Source organism: Pristiophorus japonicus, chromosome 8 (assembly GCF_044704955.1).
Source record: "Pristiophorus japonicus isolate sPriJap1 chromosome 8, sPriJap1.hap1, whole genome shotgun sequence".
NCBI classification, from domain to species: domain Eukaryota; kingdom Metazoa; phylum Chordata; class Chondrichthyes; family Pristiophoridae; genus Pristiophorus; species Pristiophorus japonicus.
The window spans coordinates 93704571-93721444 of record NC_091984.1 but is presented as its reverse complement, the minus strand read 5'-3'; the positions used below and the strand labels follow the sequence as shown (position 1 = coordinate 93721444).

Below are 16874 nucleotides of genomic sequence, written 5' to 3'. Positions count from 1 at the left end.
TGGAATATTTGCGGCTATGTTGTCTGACCTAACGCAAACCTATAATTTGCTGTTGTAGATGTTGAATTGTATATATTTGGCTGTTAACATATTTATACTTTGCTCTTGTTTGTTTTCCAACTCATTATGGTTTAGTTTTGGATTTCTGTAAGTAAAGTTTAAAGCCAATTTAAAAATTAATATATATATCCAGCAGATAGGATTTATTTTATTCCGCTCAAGCAAATGGAGTATTTTGCACAAAGTATGTCCCATCCTAGATCAGTTCACAAGATGTGGTTTCCCATGTTTCCCCAGGATCACAATAAACATTTAACTTAATGTTAACTCCTAAATGTCACATATCATGCCAACACTGAAATCTTGACCTCAACCAATTCACCAGCTATTACTTGATAGCAAACAGCAATAGTTATTCTTATGGCTCTACACGCTTACCCAGTGAGTGGCCCCAATCATCACAGCCATAGTGGCATTAAAGGGCACTATAACTGACCACGACCGAGGGAGAGGTAAAGAAAGAAATCAGCCAGCAACCCCTGCTGAAAGTGCCAACATCAGGTAAGGGCAGGGTCAGATTAGCTTAGTTGTGATGTTCCCATAATAAAATAGCCAACCAATATTCATCGCTATCATGAATGCGGACTCAAGAATAACGCCACTATATGTATCCAAGAGCACCTTGTACCCGAGGAGCTGTGTCCCAGGATGGTGTCAGCATCTTCGGGGAAAGAGAGGGAGAATTTGCAAACTTCCGCACATTTATACAACATGGCTGTAAAACCCGCGGCGTAGATACGAGTCATGGAGAGGGCCCTAACGGCGAGATTGAAAGGTGTCGCTGCCAGAAAGCCGTGCAGTCACGGCGGCTGCAGGCTCAGGGGCCCAGCCCGCTCCGTTGATAGGACAACCGGCACCGCCCGCAACAGCCAGTCACTGTCGCCGCACCAACCTCTTCAGATAGCGTGCATCCTCCGGCTGCATCTCGGGCCGCCACTCCAGCTCCGGCTTCGCCTGGCAGCCGCTCCTTTGTTTGCTTATTCTCACCCGGCACCGCGGCCGTCCTCACAGCGTCTCCCCGGTTACCAGGGCCAAGTGCAACGCCCACAATGCCCAGCGCCGGCTCGGAACAGCAGAGGCGCTACTCCGCCTGCAGCGCCCCCAGTAGGTCAGGAACATTAAACCCAGGTCAACCAGAAGCCAGACTCCCAAAATAAGCGCGGTACTCGCAGCTCGACACAGCAAGCGAGTCCCAGGTGGCCAGAGGACACCCTCAAAGCCTCGTTGAAGAAGTGCAACATCCCCACTGACACCTGGGAATCCCTGGCCCAAGACCACTCAAAGTGGAGGAGAAGCATCCAGTAATTTAAAAAAGGATGCAGACAGAAAGCAGGGAACTGTAGACCAGTTAGCCTAACATCTGTCATTGGGAAAATGCTGGAGACCATTATTAAGGAAGCAGCAGCAGAACATTTGGAAAAGCATAATTCAATCGAGCAGAGTCAGCATGGTTTTATGAAAGGGAAATCATGTTTGACAAATTTGCTTGGGTTCTTTGAGGATGTAACGGACAGGGTGGATAAGGGGAACCAGTAGATGTGGAGTCTTTGGATTTCTAGAAGGCATTCGATAAGGTGCCACATAAAAGGTTACTGCACAAGATAAAAGTTCACAGGGTTGGGGTTAATATATTAGCATGGATAGAGGATTGGCTAACTAACAGAGCACAGAGAGTCGGGATAAATCGGTAATTTTCCAGTTGGCAAACAGTAACTAGTGGGGTGCTGCAGGGATCAGTGCTGGGGCCTCAACTATTTACAATCTATATTAATGACTTAGATGAAGGGACCAAGTGTAATGTAGCCAAGTTTGCTGATGATACAAAGATGGGTGGGAAAGCAAATTGTGAGGAGGACACAAAAAAATCTGCAAAGGGATTATAGACTAAGTGAGTGGGCAAAAATTTGGCAGATGGAGCATAATGTGTGAAAATTTGAGGTTATCCACTTTGGCAGAAAAAATAGAAGAGCAAATTATAATTTAAATGGAGAAAAATTGCAAAGTGCTGCAGTACAGAGGGACCTGGGGGTCCTTGTGCATGAAACACAAAAAGTTAGTATGCAGGTACAGCAAGTAATCAGGAAGGTAAATGGAATGTTGGCCTTTATTGCAAGGGGAATGGAGTATAAAAGCAGAGAAATCCTGCTACAACTGTACATGGTATTGGTGAGGCCACACCAAGAATACTGCGTACAGTTTTGGTCTCCATATTTAAGGAAGGATATACTTCCATTGGAGGCTGTTCAGAGAATGTTCACTAGGTTGATTCCGGAGATGAGGAGATTGACTTATGAAGATAGGTTGAGAAGGTTGGGCCTATACTCATTGGCGTTCAGAAGAATGAGAGGTGATCTTTATCAAAGCACATAAAATAATGAGGGGCTCAACAAGGTAGGTGCAGAGAGGATATTTCCACTCATAGGGGAAACTAAAATTAGGGGGCATAGTCTCAGAATAAGGGGCTTCCCATTTAAAAATGAGATGAGGAGGAATTTCTTCTCTCAGAGGGTTGTAAATCTGTGGAATTCTCTGCCCCAGACACCTGTGGAGGCTGGGTCATTGAATATATTTAAAGTGGAGACAGACAGATTTTTGAGTGATAAGGGAATAAAGGGTTGTGGGGAATGGGCAGGGACGTGGAGCTGAGCCCATGGTCATATCAGCCATGATCTTATTAAAAGGCAGAGCAAGCTCGAGGGGCCAAATGGCATACTCCTGCTCCTGTGTTCTTATGTAGGAAGGCGCCAAAAAACCTTGAGTCTCTTCGTCGGGAGCACACGGAAGCAAAGCGCAAATAGCGGAAGGAGAGCACGACAACCCAAGCATCCCACTCACCCGTCCCTTCAACCGTCTGCCCCACTTGTGACAGAGACAGTAGGTCCCACATTCGTCTCATCAGTCACCTGAGACCTCACATTAGTGTGGAAGCAAGTCATCCTCGACTTCCGAGGGACTGCCTAAGAAGGAAGGAAGGAAAAATAGGAGCAGGAGTAGGCCCCTTCCAGCCTGCTCTGCCATTCAATAAGATATGTAGGATTATATAGGATATACGGCACATAAACAGGCCATTCAGCCCAGCTAGTCCATGCTGGCATTTATGCTCCACTCAAGCCTCCTTGTTTTTCTTCATCTAAATCCATTGGCATAAACCTCTATTCCCTTCTCCCTCATATGCTTGTCTAGCCTCCACCTAAATGCATCGATACTATTTGCTTCGATCACTCACTGCGGTAGCGAGTTCCACATTCTCACCACTTTTTGGCTGATCTTCTATCTCAACTCCACTTTCCCCACACTATCCCATAACTCTTGATTCCCTTTAGTAACCAAAATTTTACTTAATATCCAAAAAAAATCCCTTAACATCCAAAAATGGTCAATGTTGCATTGCTAGATAATAAGCCAACAGCAACAACAACTTGAATTTAGATAGCACCTCTCACATAGCATAAAACATTCCAAAACACTTGACAGAGGCGTAATCAGAAAAAATGGATGGCCAGCCAAACTATTAAGTGGGATGACTAAAATCAACAGCTGTTTCCACCCCTACCTCAGGCAGTCTGCCGCCTAAAACCTCATCCATGCCTTTGTCAATTCCAGACTCAACTATTCCAATGTTCTCGTGGCCATTCTCCACTATCCATAAACTTCAGCTCATCTCAAACGTTACTGCCTATATCATATCCTGCACCAAGTAATCACTCAACCATCAGCCCTTAGCTCACAGATCTGCTTTACCTCCTTCTATCCCAAAGCCTCCATTTTTAAATTCTTATCCTCGCGTTCAAATCCCTCCATGACCTCATCTATCCCCATCTCTGTAATGTTCTCCAGTCCTACAACCATCCAGGAACTTTGCTTTACATAAGAACATAAGAAATAGGAACAGAAGTAGGCCATACGGCCCCTCGAGCCTGCTCCACATTCAATAAGATCATGGCTGAACTCTGACCTCTTGCGTATCCCCCACTCTCTTTGTCCCACCATAGATCACCATGTCTTCAAACATCTAGGCCCTAAGCTGTGGAATGTAGTCCCTGAATCTCTCTGCTACTGCACCTCTCTCACCTCCTTTAAGACCCTCCTTAAAACTCATCTTTTTGAACAAGCTTTTAGTCACACTTTCTAATATCCTCTTCTTTGGCTCAGTGACAATATTTGTCTGATTACGCTTCTGTGAACATTAAAAGGGTTATATAAATGCAAGTTGTTATTGTTGAAGTAATGTGAAATAGTCTCCACACTTCAACCAGCCACTAGTATATAACACTGTTTACCGATTTTCCTATTCTACCTCTGTCGGCGTTTGAACTGTATACGAGTTTCAGTGCAATACTGAGTGTCATTTTTACGTTCAATAAAATTTGTTAAAGTTCTTTTTACATCTAGATTTAGTCTTTCCAGAGTGTGCTTCTATTAGATCAGTGGACGTAAACGGGGCAGTACATGGATCTGGTTGGTGGGGAGGGTTGTAATTCATATAGAGGCGCGTTTTCAGCACCTGCTTGCAGAACAGAGCTTGATCAGTTTCAGGGCCAGCGCCAAACAGTTGGAGCAGAGACCCCAGACAGTCGCAACGAGGGATCGGAATCACATGGAGAAACGGCCGAAAGTTACCCCGGGAGAGAGAGAGAGCGAGAGAAAAATCCGGTGATATTGCAAACTCTCACAGAAAATGGCAGAAGATATGGAATGGAAAAAAGCCCACTACGCTTTTAAATCGCGGTGGGATAGGACCGACGATGATATGTGCCGCAACAGCATGTCTTTCTTCCTTCATAAAACCATCAGGAATGACTTTTTTTCGAGTTACCTCTTCCTCTTGGAGCGATTGCCTTTGGGTGAGTTGGAGAGACCGCTGCGGTCCGGTTGCCTGCATCGGACTAGGCGAGGCTGCGTGAGTAGAGCTATCCCAGTGAATATTAGCAACAGCTGAATTATCCAACGTGGGGCGAAATGTATTTCGGATTCCTGTAATGTATTGATAACGTTTGATCATTATATATTTGGTTGAAATACCGTCCTACCGTACAGGAACGTTTTGCTAATTTAGAATTAATTAAAGTTATCCTGATTTATAATACCCCAAACTTGAATGTATTCAGAATAATGCGTCGACAAGGGATTGCTTAATGACTTCGAATATCAGGTATGAGAGAAGTGATCATTAACTTAGTAAACCATTGTTTAAAAACAGGCTTTGTGTCATGATGTCATTAGATAAGGTAGCATCTAGCCAGGAGATGAAGCGAATAACCCGCACTATTAGAAAATTTATCTTTTATTAAAAAGGGTGGCATTGATTAAAGATCCATTCATGTCTGCAATAACAAGCAAGGGGGGGGCGGGGGGGCTCAGACCGGCATGCCAGTTTTGTCCAGATGACTGCACACCGGACGCGGTTGGTATTTAAACATCGTTTATTGTTCTGTTATGTCAGATGTAAGCAAACAAACGAAAATAGACTGCCAAAAGGTTAGATAAACCGCAGAACAAAGCTCGTGGCAACATCACCCGAACCCTCAGTATGTCACTGCCTATTTATGTAAAGTACTTGTACCAGTTTTACCAAATTCAGTAGCAGGATTGAGTGCGACGTTTCGAGACAGCAGACACCTGCAGCCGGAGCAAGTAACTCAAACTATTGAACCGTGTGACTGTATTGTAGCACTATCATAACATGTGAACCTCACTGCACTGATACGTTATTTTCCTTTACTCTATGTTATAGGGGATTAACATGCCTTCTATATATTAGTTATTTCCCATTGTAGATTGTACAGTTAGTTATTACAGCCTTTTGTGAATACCAACGCAGGACTGTTTACATGTTTTATGATACATGGGATGTACTGTACTGCTGTTATAATAGTGGGGATTAATGAAACCTTTTAAAACTTCCAAACCACAGTACACGTGACACTGAGAGAAACAAATTCAGACTATTTTTTTAAATCACATGGTCGCAAGATGCAATAGAATGTATTATGCATCAAAATATCAATTAGCATTGTCGGTAAGGCATAATCTACAGTTGAACTATTTTTTTAAAACACTGAGCAAATTCGATGTTTGGTGATTAAAATGTTGATGTGCTTATGTCCTTAGCTTGCTGGCGTCTTCGGGGCACACTGAATGCCCGCGTTTCAGTCATTATCGCAACTTGCTGTTCATATGCACCATTCATATGCATGATTATATTATGATGATGATGATATAATCGGAGATGCATTGGAGGGAGCGAAGGACTGTGGTCTCTGTAAACATTCACAACACAACTTTGTCCATTGCCTTCCAATGTTTGTGTATGAGGATAGCGTTTTAATAAACTAGAAGAGGGACCAAGGCTCAGTGCACAGACACCACTAAGCTTGAACAGAGTAGGGAAGAAGCTTAGATCAAACTGTAAATAGTAGCTAGCGGTGACACAAAGCTTGGGTTTTACAAGTCTGTAGATAGTAGGAGGAAGGGAATTTTTAAGTCCTGGGAAAGGAAGAGGAAGAGTAAGAGATGGAGGAATAAATCTTGATTTCAACACAGAGAGAAGAAAAAGGGGAAAGACATGTGGGTTGGAATAAGAGGGGCAAAGACCAAAGTGATAAGGATAAAATAGAGAAAGGCAAGGGTGTGACAGAGAGTGGTGGAGGATAGAGGTGAAAAGATTATCCATCACACAAGTTTTTTTTAATGAAAACTGTAATAGCAGGTTATGCGGAATCATTATATAACCTGTCCCAAAAAACATGAAATATTTTATTAGGCTTTGACTTTTTAATCCTCTGCGCCAATGTCCTAAGAGTAGGAAGATTACCAGAGCGCTGTGCTAATATACCATGCAGTTTAACTGCTAAACTTCAGATGTATCCCTGTATTTCTGCATCCTGTCAATCACTGGGCTGATCAGAAAAAATGCACCATCAGCTGGGGTTTAAAAAAAGACAACCACCCAGGACTTGGAATGTGATTTATATTGTCATTCAATGAATCATTGAAGTGATATGGAGCGATGTACATTTAATTTCTGCATATAATCTCTCTATCCCTGCCTGCTTTAGTTCCTACTTAGCCTATTTGGTTGCTTGCAACACCTAATACAACTTTGCAAAAGGAAGAGAATGTGATTTTTCCGCTCCTCCCCCCACCCACACACAAAATACAGCTATATTGGGGGGAAATTGCAGTCAGAGGCATCCTTCGTACGAACGCATCCGACCCCAAAAAAATCTAAGAAACTACCTGTTGCTCCCAGAGATACTTACGATTTCGGTCTGAGGCCTTTATTTGCTGTGCAGTGTATGGGATCTGTCTTTCATGTACAGACGTCTATATTGCAATCACGTGGGCCTGGATCACCAATCACTATCTAATATTCTCATTGATAATAATGGAATCTCTGTTTGTAAGAGTTCCCATTACAGGTTGAACCTCCCTTATCCAGAACCTTCGGACCTGGCCTGTTCTGGATAAGGGATTTTTCAGGACGCGGGACTTTATCAGGAAAATCCCTTCAATGATGGTGCTCCCTCAGGATAGCTGACTTTTTCATCACCATTGCAATCACAGTGATGACAATGGAAAGTCAGAGGCAGATATAAATACATTTGACATTGTGAACTGTGCTGCTGGGTACATTTGGCAGGTTGTTCTGTCAAAGGAAAGTACTTTGAGCACAATATATTTTGAGAATTCGTTTCCCAGAGTCTTAATTTTTAACCCTTGCAAAGCCTAACATTTGATATATCACATTTGCTGTCATCTTAACATTTTCAGTCTATTTAGGCATTACACATTTCCCAAATTTGATATGTCCTGCAGAACTAGAGAAACCATAATGCTTTGCAGAGTCAGAATTGTACATTTTATAAAAAATGACAAGCTTAAGTTGAGTAGGAGAGAAGACAAGTAATAGTGATTAAATCAGGCCAAACTTGTGTTTTAAAAGTCTGTAGATTATAGGAGAAAGGGACCATTGAGGGAGATAAGGATTTGCAAGTTAAAATTCTTTTTAAAAATGAGTTAGCGTAGGAGATGGTGCAATGAGTCTTGATTTCAACACACTGAAGCGTTGGGAAAAGGAAGAATGTCTATTTGGAGCTTAGAAGGAACAACAGAAGGAAACACAAAAGCAAGATACTGTGAATGCTAGAAATTTGAAATAAAAACAGAAAATGCTGGAAATACACAGCAGGTCAGGCAGCATCTCTGGAGGGAGAAACAGAGTCAATGTTTCCGGTTGATGACCCTTTGTCAGAACTGGAAAAAATGAGAGATCCAACAAGTGTAGGGGCAGGGAAAGGTGAGAGGCGCGGGGGGAGGGGGGGGGAGGGGGGTGGGGGGAGAACTTAATGGAAGATCTGTGAGAGGGTGGAAGACAGGAAAGATTAAGAGACAAAAGGATTGATGGTGCAAGGCAAAAAGAGATGGTTATGGGGCAAGTTAAGAAACAAAAGATGAGTCTCGATAGGGTTTAAATGGAAATGGCAGAATCATCAACAGCTACCATGGTAAAGAGAGAAAAAACAGAAAAAAGCAAAATAGGGGCAGTTGTTATGCTCTGAAATTGTTGAACTCAATGTTGAGTCCAGAAGGCTGTAAAGTGCTTAAAGGAAAGAGGAGGTGCTGTTCCTTGAGCTTAAGTTGAGCTTCATGTAAGAGGCCGAGGATAGAGAGATCAGAGAGGGAATGGAACGGAGAATTAGAGTGACGGGCAACCGGAAGCTCGTAGTCACACTTATGGACTGTACGGAAGTGTTCCGCAAAGTGGTTACCCAATCTGCATTTGGTCTCCTCAATGCAGAGGAGACCACATCGTGAGCAGTGAATACAGTATACTAAATTGAAAGAAGTACAAGTAAATCGCTGTTTCACCTGGAAGGAGTGTTTGGGGCCTCGGACAGTGGGAAGGGAGGAGGTAAAAGAGCAGATGTTGCATCCCTTGCGCATGCACGGGAAGGTGCAGTGGGAAGGGCAGGGGGTGTTGTGGATGATTGAGGAGGATGTCGCAGAGGGAGCAGTCCCTTCGGAATGCAGAAAGTGGAGGGGAGTGGAAGATGTACAAGTAAATCGCTGTTTCACCTGGAAGGAGTGTTTGGGGCCTCGGACAGTGGGAAGGGAGGAGGTAAAAGAGCAGATATTGCATCCCTTTGGTCGTGTGATCACGCTGGAGCTGACAGAAATGGTGGAGGATGATCCGTTGAACGTGGAGGCTGGTGGGACGAAAGGTGAGGACAAGGGGAACCCCATCGTGGTTCTAGGAGAGAGGGGAAGGGGTGAGAACAGAAGCGGGGGAAATAGAATGGACACGATCGAGGGCCATGTCAACCATGGTAGAGCGGAATCCTCGGTTGAGGAAAAAGGAAAACATATCGGAAGCACTAGTATGGAAGGTGGCATTAGAGATGGAGAAACTAAGAGAATGGAATGGAGTCCTTAAAGAAAGCAGGGTGGGAGGAAGTTTAGTTGAGGTAGCTGTGGGACTCAGTGGCCTTATAGTGAATGTTTTTCAATAGCCTGTCCCCAAAAATGGAGACAGAGAAGTCAGCGAAGGGATCATCATCATCATAGGCAGTCCCTCGAAGACTTGCTCCCACTCTAAAAATGAGTTCTTAGGTGATTGAACAGTTCAATATGGGAATTATAGTCTCTGTCACAGGTGAGACAGACAGTCGTTGAAGGAAAGGGTGGGTGGGACTGGTTTGCCACATGCTCCTTCTGCTGCCTGCGCTTGGTTTCTGCATGCTCTCGGTGATGAGACTCGAGGTGCTCAGCGCCCTCCCGGATGCATTTCCTCCAACTAGAGTGGTCTTTGGCTGGGGACTCCCTGGTGTCGGTGGGGATGTTGCATTTTATCAAGGAGGCTTTGAGGGTGTCATTGAAAAGTTTCCTCTGCCCACCTTTGGCTCGTTTGCCGTGTAGGAGTTCTGAGTAGAGCGCTTGCTTTGGGAGTCTTGTGTCAGGCATGCGAACAATGCGGCCCGCCCAGCGGAGCTGATCAAGTGTGGTCAGTGCTTCGATGCTGGGGATGTTGGCCTGGTAGAGGACACTAACGTTGGTGCATCTGTCCTCCCAGGGGATTTGCAGGATCTTGTGGCGACATCGTTGGTGTTATTTCTCAAGCGATTTGAGGTGTCTACTGTATATGGTCCACGTTTCTGAGCCATACAGGAGGGCGGGTATCACTACAGCCCTGTAGACCATGAGCTTGGTGGCAGATTAGAGGGCCTGATCTTCAAACACTCTTTTCCTCAGGCAGCCAAAGGCTGCTGGCGCACTGGAGGCGGTGTTGAATCTCGTCGTCGATGTCTGCCCTTGTTGATAATAGGCTTCCGACGTATGGAAAGTGGTCCATGTTATCTAGGGCCGTGCCGTGGATCTTGATGACTCGGGGGTAGTGCTGTGTGGTGGGGTCAGGCTGGTGGAGGACCTTTGTCTTATGGATGTTTAGTGTAAGGCCCATGCTTTCGTATGCCTCAGTGAAGAGGTTGACGAAACAACCTCATGCGTCGTCCGCGTACTGTCGTTCAACGACAGAGGATGGGACGGTCTTGGATCTGGCCTGGAGACGACGAAGGTTGAACAGGTTCCCACTGGTTCTGTAGTTTAGTTCCACTCAAGCAGGGAGCTTGTTGAGTATGAGGTAGAGCATTGCAGCGAGGAAGATTGAGAAGAAGGTTGGCGCGATGACGCAGCCCTGCTTGACCCTGGTCCGGACGTAGATTGGGTCTGTGATGGATCCATTGGACAGGTTCACGGCCTGCATGTCGTCATGGAGCAGGCGGAGGATGGTGATGAACTTTTGGGGGAAGCCGAAACGGAGGAGGACGCTCCATAGTCCCTCGCGGTTGACAGTGTCAAAGGCCTTTGTAACGTCAAAGAAGGCCATGGACAAGGGTTGGTGCTGTTCCTTGCATTTTTCTTGCAGCTGTCGCGCTGTAAAAATCATGTCTGTTGTATCCCGTAGAGAACAAAATCCACACTGTGACTCCGGGAGGAGCTCCTCAGCCACAGGGAGAAGACGGTTGAGGAGGATTCTAGCGACGACTTTCCCAGTGGCTGATTCCTCTGAAGTTGCCGCAGTCAGACTTGTCCACTTTTTTAAAGATGGTCACAATTACTGCATCTCTGAGATCTCCTGGCATGCTCTCCTCCTTCCAGATGAAAGAGATTAGGTCATGCATTCGTGCCAATAGTGCCTCTCAGTCATACTTTTGTACCTCAGTGGGGATTCCATCTGCTCCTGTTGCCTTGTTGTTCTTAAGCTGGCAGATGGCCTTTCCTACCTCGTGTATGGCTGGGGTTTTGCTGAGATGGTGGCGGGTAGCACGCTGTGGAACGGAGTCGAGGACACTCGAGTCAAAGGCAGAGTCTCGGTTAAGGAGATCTTCGAAATGCTCCTTCCAGCAGGTCCTGACTGCCTCGGTGTCCTTGATGTGTATCTCTCGTTCTTGGCCAACAGTGGGGTGGGGCCACTGAAGAATCGGAGATTGACCATGTGAAGGTGAGGGAAGGATGGAAATTGGAAGCAGAGTGAATGAAATTTTCTTGTTCAGGGCGAAAGCAGGAAATGGCACCAATACAGTCAACAATGTACTGGCAAAAGAGATGAGGGAGGATACCTGAGTAGGATTGGAACAAAGATTGTTCCACATATTCCACAAAAAGGCAGGCATTGCGAGGACCCATGCGGGTCACCATAGCAACATCTTGAATTTGGAGGAATTGAGTGATGTCAAAGGAGAAGTTGTTCAATGTGTGAACAAGTTCAGCCAGGCGGAGGAGAGTGTTGGTGGATGGGGACTGGTTGGGCCTCTGCTCAAGGAATAAATGGAACTGTTGAAGTGGCGGCGGGCATTGGAAGAGTCGCGGATGTAGTTGGAAAGAGACTGGACAAGGGGAGAGAAAATGGAGTCGAGATAGGAAGAAATCAGTTCCGTGGGGCAAGAACTGGCTGAAATGATGGGTCTACCAAGGCAGTCATGTTTGTGGATCTTGGGAAGGAGATAGAAATGGGCTGTGTGGGGTTGGAGAACTATGAGGTTGCCGACCGTGGAGGGAAGATCTCCAGAGAAGGTGAGGTCAGCGACGGTCTGGGAAATTATGGCTTGATGTTCAGTAGTGGGGTCATGGTCCAGGGGAGGTAGGAGGAGGTGTCAAAGAATTGGCATTCAGCCTCCGCAAGGTAGAGGTTGGTTTGCCAAACAACAACAACGCTACCCTTGTCAGCAGGTTTAATGACAATGTTGAGTTGGATCTGAGAGAACGGAGTGCTGCAAGTTCAGAGAGAGGCAGATTGGAGTGAGTGAGGGAGCAGAGAAATTGAGACGCCTGATGTCACATCAGCTGTTCACAATGAAAAGATCTAGAAAGGGTAAGAGGTGGGAGGGAAGGGTCCAGATAGAGCGAGAATTCTGAAAACGGGAGAAAGGGCTGTGCGGGGGGAAAACTCCTGGCCAAAGACGTGGGCACATAGACGAAGGCTGCGGAAAAAGAGCTCAGCATCGTGCCAAGATCGGAATTCATTGAGATGGGGGCATTAGGGCATGAAGCTCAAGCCTTTGCTGAGGACTGATCGTTCGGGGTCAGAGAGGGAAAGGTCAGAGGGGATAGTGAAAACACGGCATGGATGAGATTGGAAGAAGGGATGGGATCAGAGGAAAGTGAAGGGGGAGAAGATTCCGGAGGAGCATTGGTGTCCAAGAGTTGTTGAAACTTACGATCCTTCGCACCTGAAAGGAAGGGAAAAAGTTTTCTGTTAAAGCGCCGGATGAGGCGAAGGATGAAATGGAACTGCGGACCAGATAGAATGTGCTGCTGAAGAGAGAGGTTGAGAGCGTGCATGTGGCGGTGCATAATGTTCTGTGTGGATCTCAGGATGCGGCGAGAGCAGTAATTCGAGGAACGCTGAATATCTTGGAGATATCTGTAATCCTGGGTGGATCCAAAACATGAAGGGTGGAATTTCAATTCGAATCCACGTGGATTAAGTCTGAGGCGGAGACAGTTGCCAAGGAAAGAAATGTGGCTGTGAAAGCGAGTCTTGGCAGATACTTGATCAAACAGAAAGCAATGAAGATGAACAAGGTAAAAGAGACAAATGGAAATCCCGTCTGAGAGAAGAGCAGAACTTCTTCAAGGTAGGCATTCCTAAAAGGGAAGTGAAATTGAATTAAACACAGAACAATAGCAGAATATTGCGAAAGCTGGAAATCTGAAATAAAGACAGAAAATGCTGGCAATACTCAGCAGGTCAGGCACCTGTGGAGCGAGAAACAGGGTTAATGTTTCAGGTCAATGACCCTTCGTCAGAACTGGAAAATGTTAGAGATGTAACAAGATTTTAAACAAGTGCAGTGGCAGGGAAAGGGGGAGGGGAGAAAAGAGAAGGAAATGCAGTGTACATAGGTGTGCTGACCATAATTATATTGATTGAAATGGAGGGAGACATTAAAGATAGAGGCAGGAAACTGAAGGTGAAGGAAGGTCACCTGTATTTTCTTGTGTCGCTGATGACGTCAGCAGGAAAACATGAACCTATCTACAGTAAGCAAAACATAAAAATTGAACCATTTTTTATTCTTGGGAAATGGGCATTGCTGGCAAGGCTGGCATTTTATTGCCCAAGTCTAGTTACCCTTGAGAACATGGTGGAGGGCCTTCTTTTTGAACTGCTGCAATCCATGTGGTGAAAGTGCTTGCACAAGGCTGTTAGCTCATGAGTTCCAGGATTTTGACCCAACAATGATGAAGGAGCAGCGATATATTTCCAAGTCAGGATGGTATGTGACTTGTAGGGGATCTTGGAGGTGATGGTGTTCCCAGGTACCTGTTGCCCTTGTCCTTCTACGTGATGGTGGTTGTGAGTTTGGGAGATACTGCCAAAGAAGCTTTGTTGACTTGTTGCAGTGCATCCTGTAGATAGTACACACTGCAGCCATGGTACGCCAAAGTTTGAGGGATTGGATGTTTAAGGTGGTGGATGGGTGCTGATCAAGCAGTGTACTTTGTCCTGGATAGTGTTGAACTTCATGAGTGTTGTCGCAGATTCACCCATCCATGCAAATATTCCATTACATGCCTGACATGTCTTGTAGGTGTTGAAAAGCCTTTGGGGAGTCAGGAGGTGATCCAGTTACCACAGTATATCCAGCCTCTGATCTGCTCCAGTAATCACAGCATTTATCAAATTATAAACCTAATTGAAAAAGGAAAAATAAACTTCTCTCCAATTTCCTTCCCTTGCTCAACCCCATAGAAGGCAACAAATCATGTATTTCACTCTCTCAAGTCCAGGGGGTACAACTTTGAATATATTTGGTGTACAACTAGCTTGGACATCCATCATCAGTTCTGGCTGGACCTTATCAAACTGTACTGGGCCTTGATTTCCTCATCCAAAACCTCACCCAACCTGATGGAATGCAGAATACTAGCTTCCTTTTCTGCACTACCAACAGCCTCCTTAAACTCCTCTTCCCTGCCTTCTCCCCTTTAGAAACAAGTGTGAGGAGCTCATGGATCTTTTCATCACCAACATAGAAACCATCCATTCAGCTGTCTCTGCTTTTTTCTCTCTTCCCTTTGTTAATCTCACCCAGTTTCTCTTCTACCCTAGCCCTAACTCTCAATCTTATTTTCTTTCTCCCCATCACCCTCTCATCTTGTCCATGACCAGGGCCAGATTAAGGGCCTGATGGGCCTGGGGCAAACTGATCCAAATGGGCCTATAGTTATGTTTGTTCATGTTCATTACATTATGTATATGATTCGGATTCTGAGTATGAAAACATAGGCCAGTATATTCAACAATGAAAGCATGTATCGTGTATCAATTAGGTATATATTCTGGTTCTGATAACATATATATTAAATATATTATATAATAACACAGTTAAATAATAACACAGATAAATAGTCAAGATCTTGTCTCTGCAAAAATAGGTATGTACAAGTCAGGCCAATAAACAATATTTTACTCGGTCTTGTTTTTCCTCTCTTATTGTCGATTCTATTCAACCCATTTTGGAGGCCTTATATTTTTTTCCTACATTTATTTGGTGGGCCTATGTTCTTTGGTGGGCCTGGGGCTACCGCCCCATGGTTAATCTGCCCCAGTCGATGACACCTATCTCCTACTCCCTCAAACTCATTCCTATGTAACCCCTGATCAACCAACTTCCCTTCCTGGTCCCCATCCTAAATAATTACCCCTCCTTAGTCACTGACCCCCTCTCCTTCAAAACTTCTAACATCACCACCTTCTGAAAAAATCCATCTTTGACCTCTCTACTCTTGGTAACTGCGGTCCTCCCATTCCTCTTCAAGGTCCTTAAACATTTGTCATCTCCCAGGTTTGTGCCCTTCCTTCACACAGCTCCCATTTTGAATCACTCTGATCAGCAATCCAGCCCTTCCACAGCACTCAAATGACCATAACTAATCTCTGTGACACTGATCTGGGAGCATTTTCCCTCCCTGTCCTCCTCGACCTCTCTGCAGCCTTCAAAATGGTCATCCTACAGCCTCTCCTACATTTTGTTGCGACTGGCTTTGATTCGTTCTGCTCTTACTGATCCTATTGTAGCCAGAAAATCTCTAACAATGGTTTCTGTTTAAACTCTTGCACCACTACCTTGAGAATCCTTCAAGGTTCCATCCTTGGCTCCCTCCTGTTCCACACTTACATGCTGCTCTTTGGTGACATTATGTGCAGATATGTGGTCAGATTTCACATGTACAGGTACAGCATCGAAAATCCGGAAGCCACGGGACCGAGGCCGTTCCAGATTCCGGGTATTTTCGGACTTCTGACTGTCTTTCTGATGTCCCAAATTCGGATACGCCGAGCCCAGGTTTGGGTATTTCTGGATTTCGGAATGTCTTTCCAACTCTGTTCAGGGTCATACGGCGTTATGATTCAATCACAGCCCCCGATTTGTGTGGTTTAATTTGGGAGCAGGCAGGGGCCGGCTGATTTGGGGACCTGCAGTGTGCGTGTCCGGTTTTTGGGCGGCCTGTTTTGGAACTACCGTTTGCAGAGTTTCGCTGGGGTCCTGCGCCGACGGTTTTAGGCGGAATGCGGGCGTGCAAGGCTGGTGGTGCTGCGGTCTACATTTTACCGGCGACCGTGTTCTGGCCGAGGGAAGGGGACCTGCGTGCGAACCCAGGAGCAGCGGTGCCTGTGAAGACCTGGAAGAAGAGGTAGGATTGGAGTTTCTGTTTTTTCATTTCAGTGAGTGTCCTGTGAGTTTGATTTTTGAATTTTCCCTGGGCCTGGCTGGCGATGGTAAGTGGTATCCGAATTCCAGAACATTTTACGGATTCTGGACGACCCTGCCACAGATCATCCCAGTGTCCGGATTCCGGAACAGTACGGATTCCGGAACTCTGAATTTTCGACGCTCAGCCTGTACACTGATTACACCCAGTTGTATCTCTTGACCACCTCTCTGGATCCATCAACTGCCTCTGCGTTGTCAAACTGGTTGACCAACATCCAGTCTTGGTTGAATTGTAATTTCCTCCAGCTAAACATTGGGAAGACCAAAGCCATCATCTTTGGGCCCCACTACAAACTCTGTACTCTTGACACAAACTCCATTCCCTTCCTAGCAATTGTCTCAGGCTGAACTGGACTGTTTACTATTTCAGGGTCATGTTCGACCCCGAGTTGATCCTGAGCTGAGTTTCGAACCCTACATCCTCTCCAGCACAAAGATTGCCTACTTCCACCTCCATAACATTGTCCACCTCTGCCCCTCCCTCAACCAGTCTACCACTGTAACTTACATCAGCTTGATTGCGTGCTCTGAAGT

The 16874-nt window shown here is 45.5% G+C and overlaps 2 protein-coding genes across 8 annotated transcripts in view; one reads left to right on the top strand and one right to left on the bottom strand.

The window, feature by feature from the left end:
* kifap3a (kinesin-associated protein 3a) overlaps nt 1-1095 on the bottom strand; it is a 256736-nt gene extending 255641 nt beyond the window's left edge. For all 7 annotated transcript variants that reach the window (XM_070887101.1, XM_070887100.1, XM_070887103.1 and 4 more), the window contains exon 1: nt 953-1095. In XM_070887101.1, the coding sequence (XP_070743202.1) occupies nt 953-984 (32 nt within the window). In that variant the 5' untranslated portion in view covers nt 985-1095. The remainder of the gene's footprint in view (nt 1-952) is intronic.
* Nucleotides 1096-4725: 3630 nt separating this feature from the next.
* The window catches only part of ntmt2 (N-terminal Xaa-Pro-Lys N-methyltransferase), a 41037-nt gene continuing 28888 nt past the window's right edge, over nt 4726-16874 (top strand). The window contains exon 1 of the mRNA XM_070886153.1: nt 4726-4904. Within this exon, the coding sequence (XP_070742254.1) occupies nt 4739-4904 (166 nt within the window). The 5' untranslated portion in view covers nt 4726-4738. The remainder of the gene's footprint in view (nt 4905-16874) is intronic.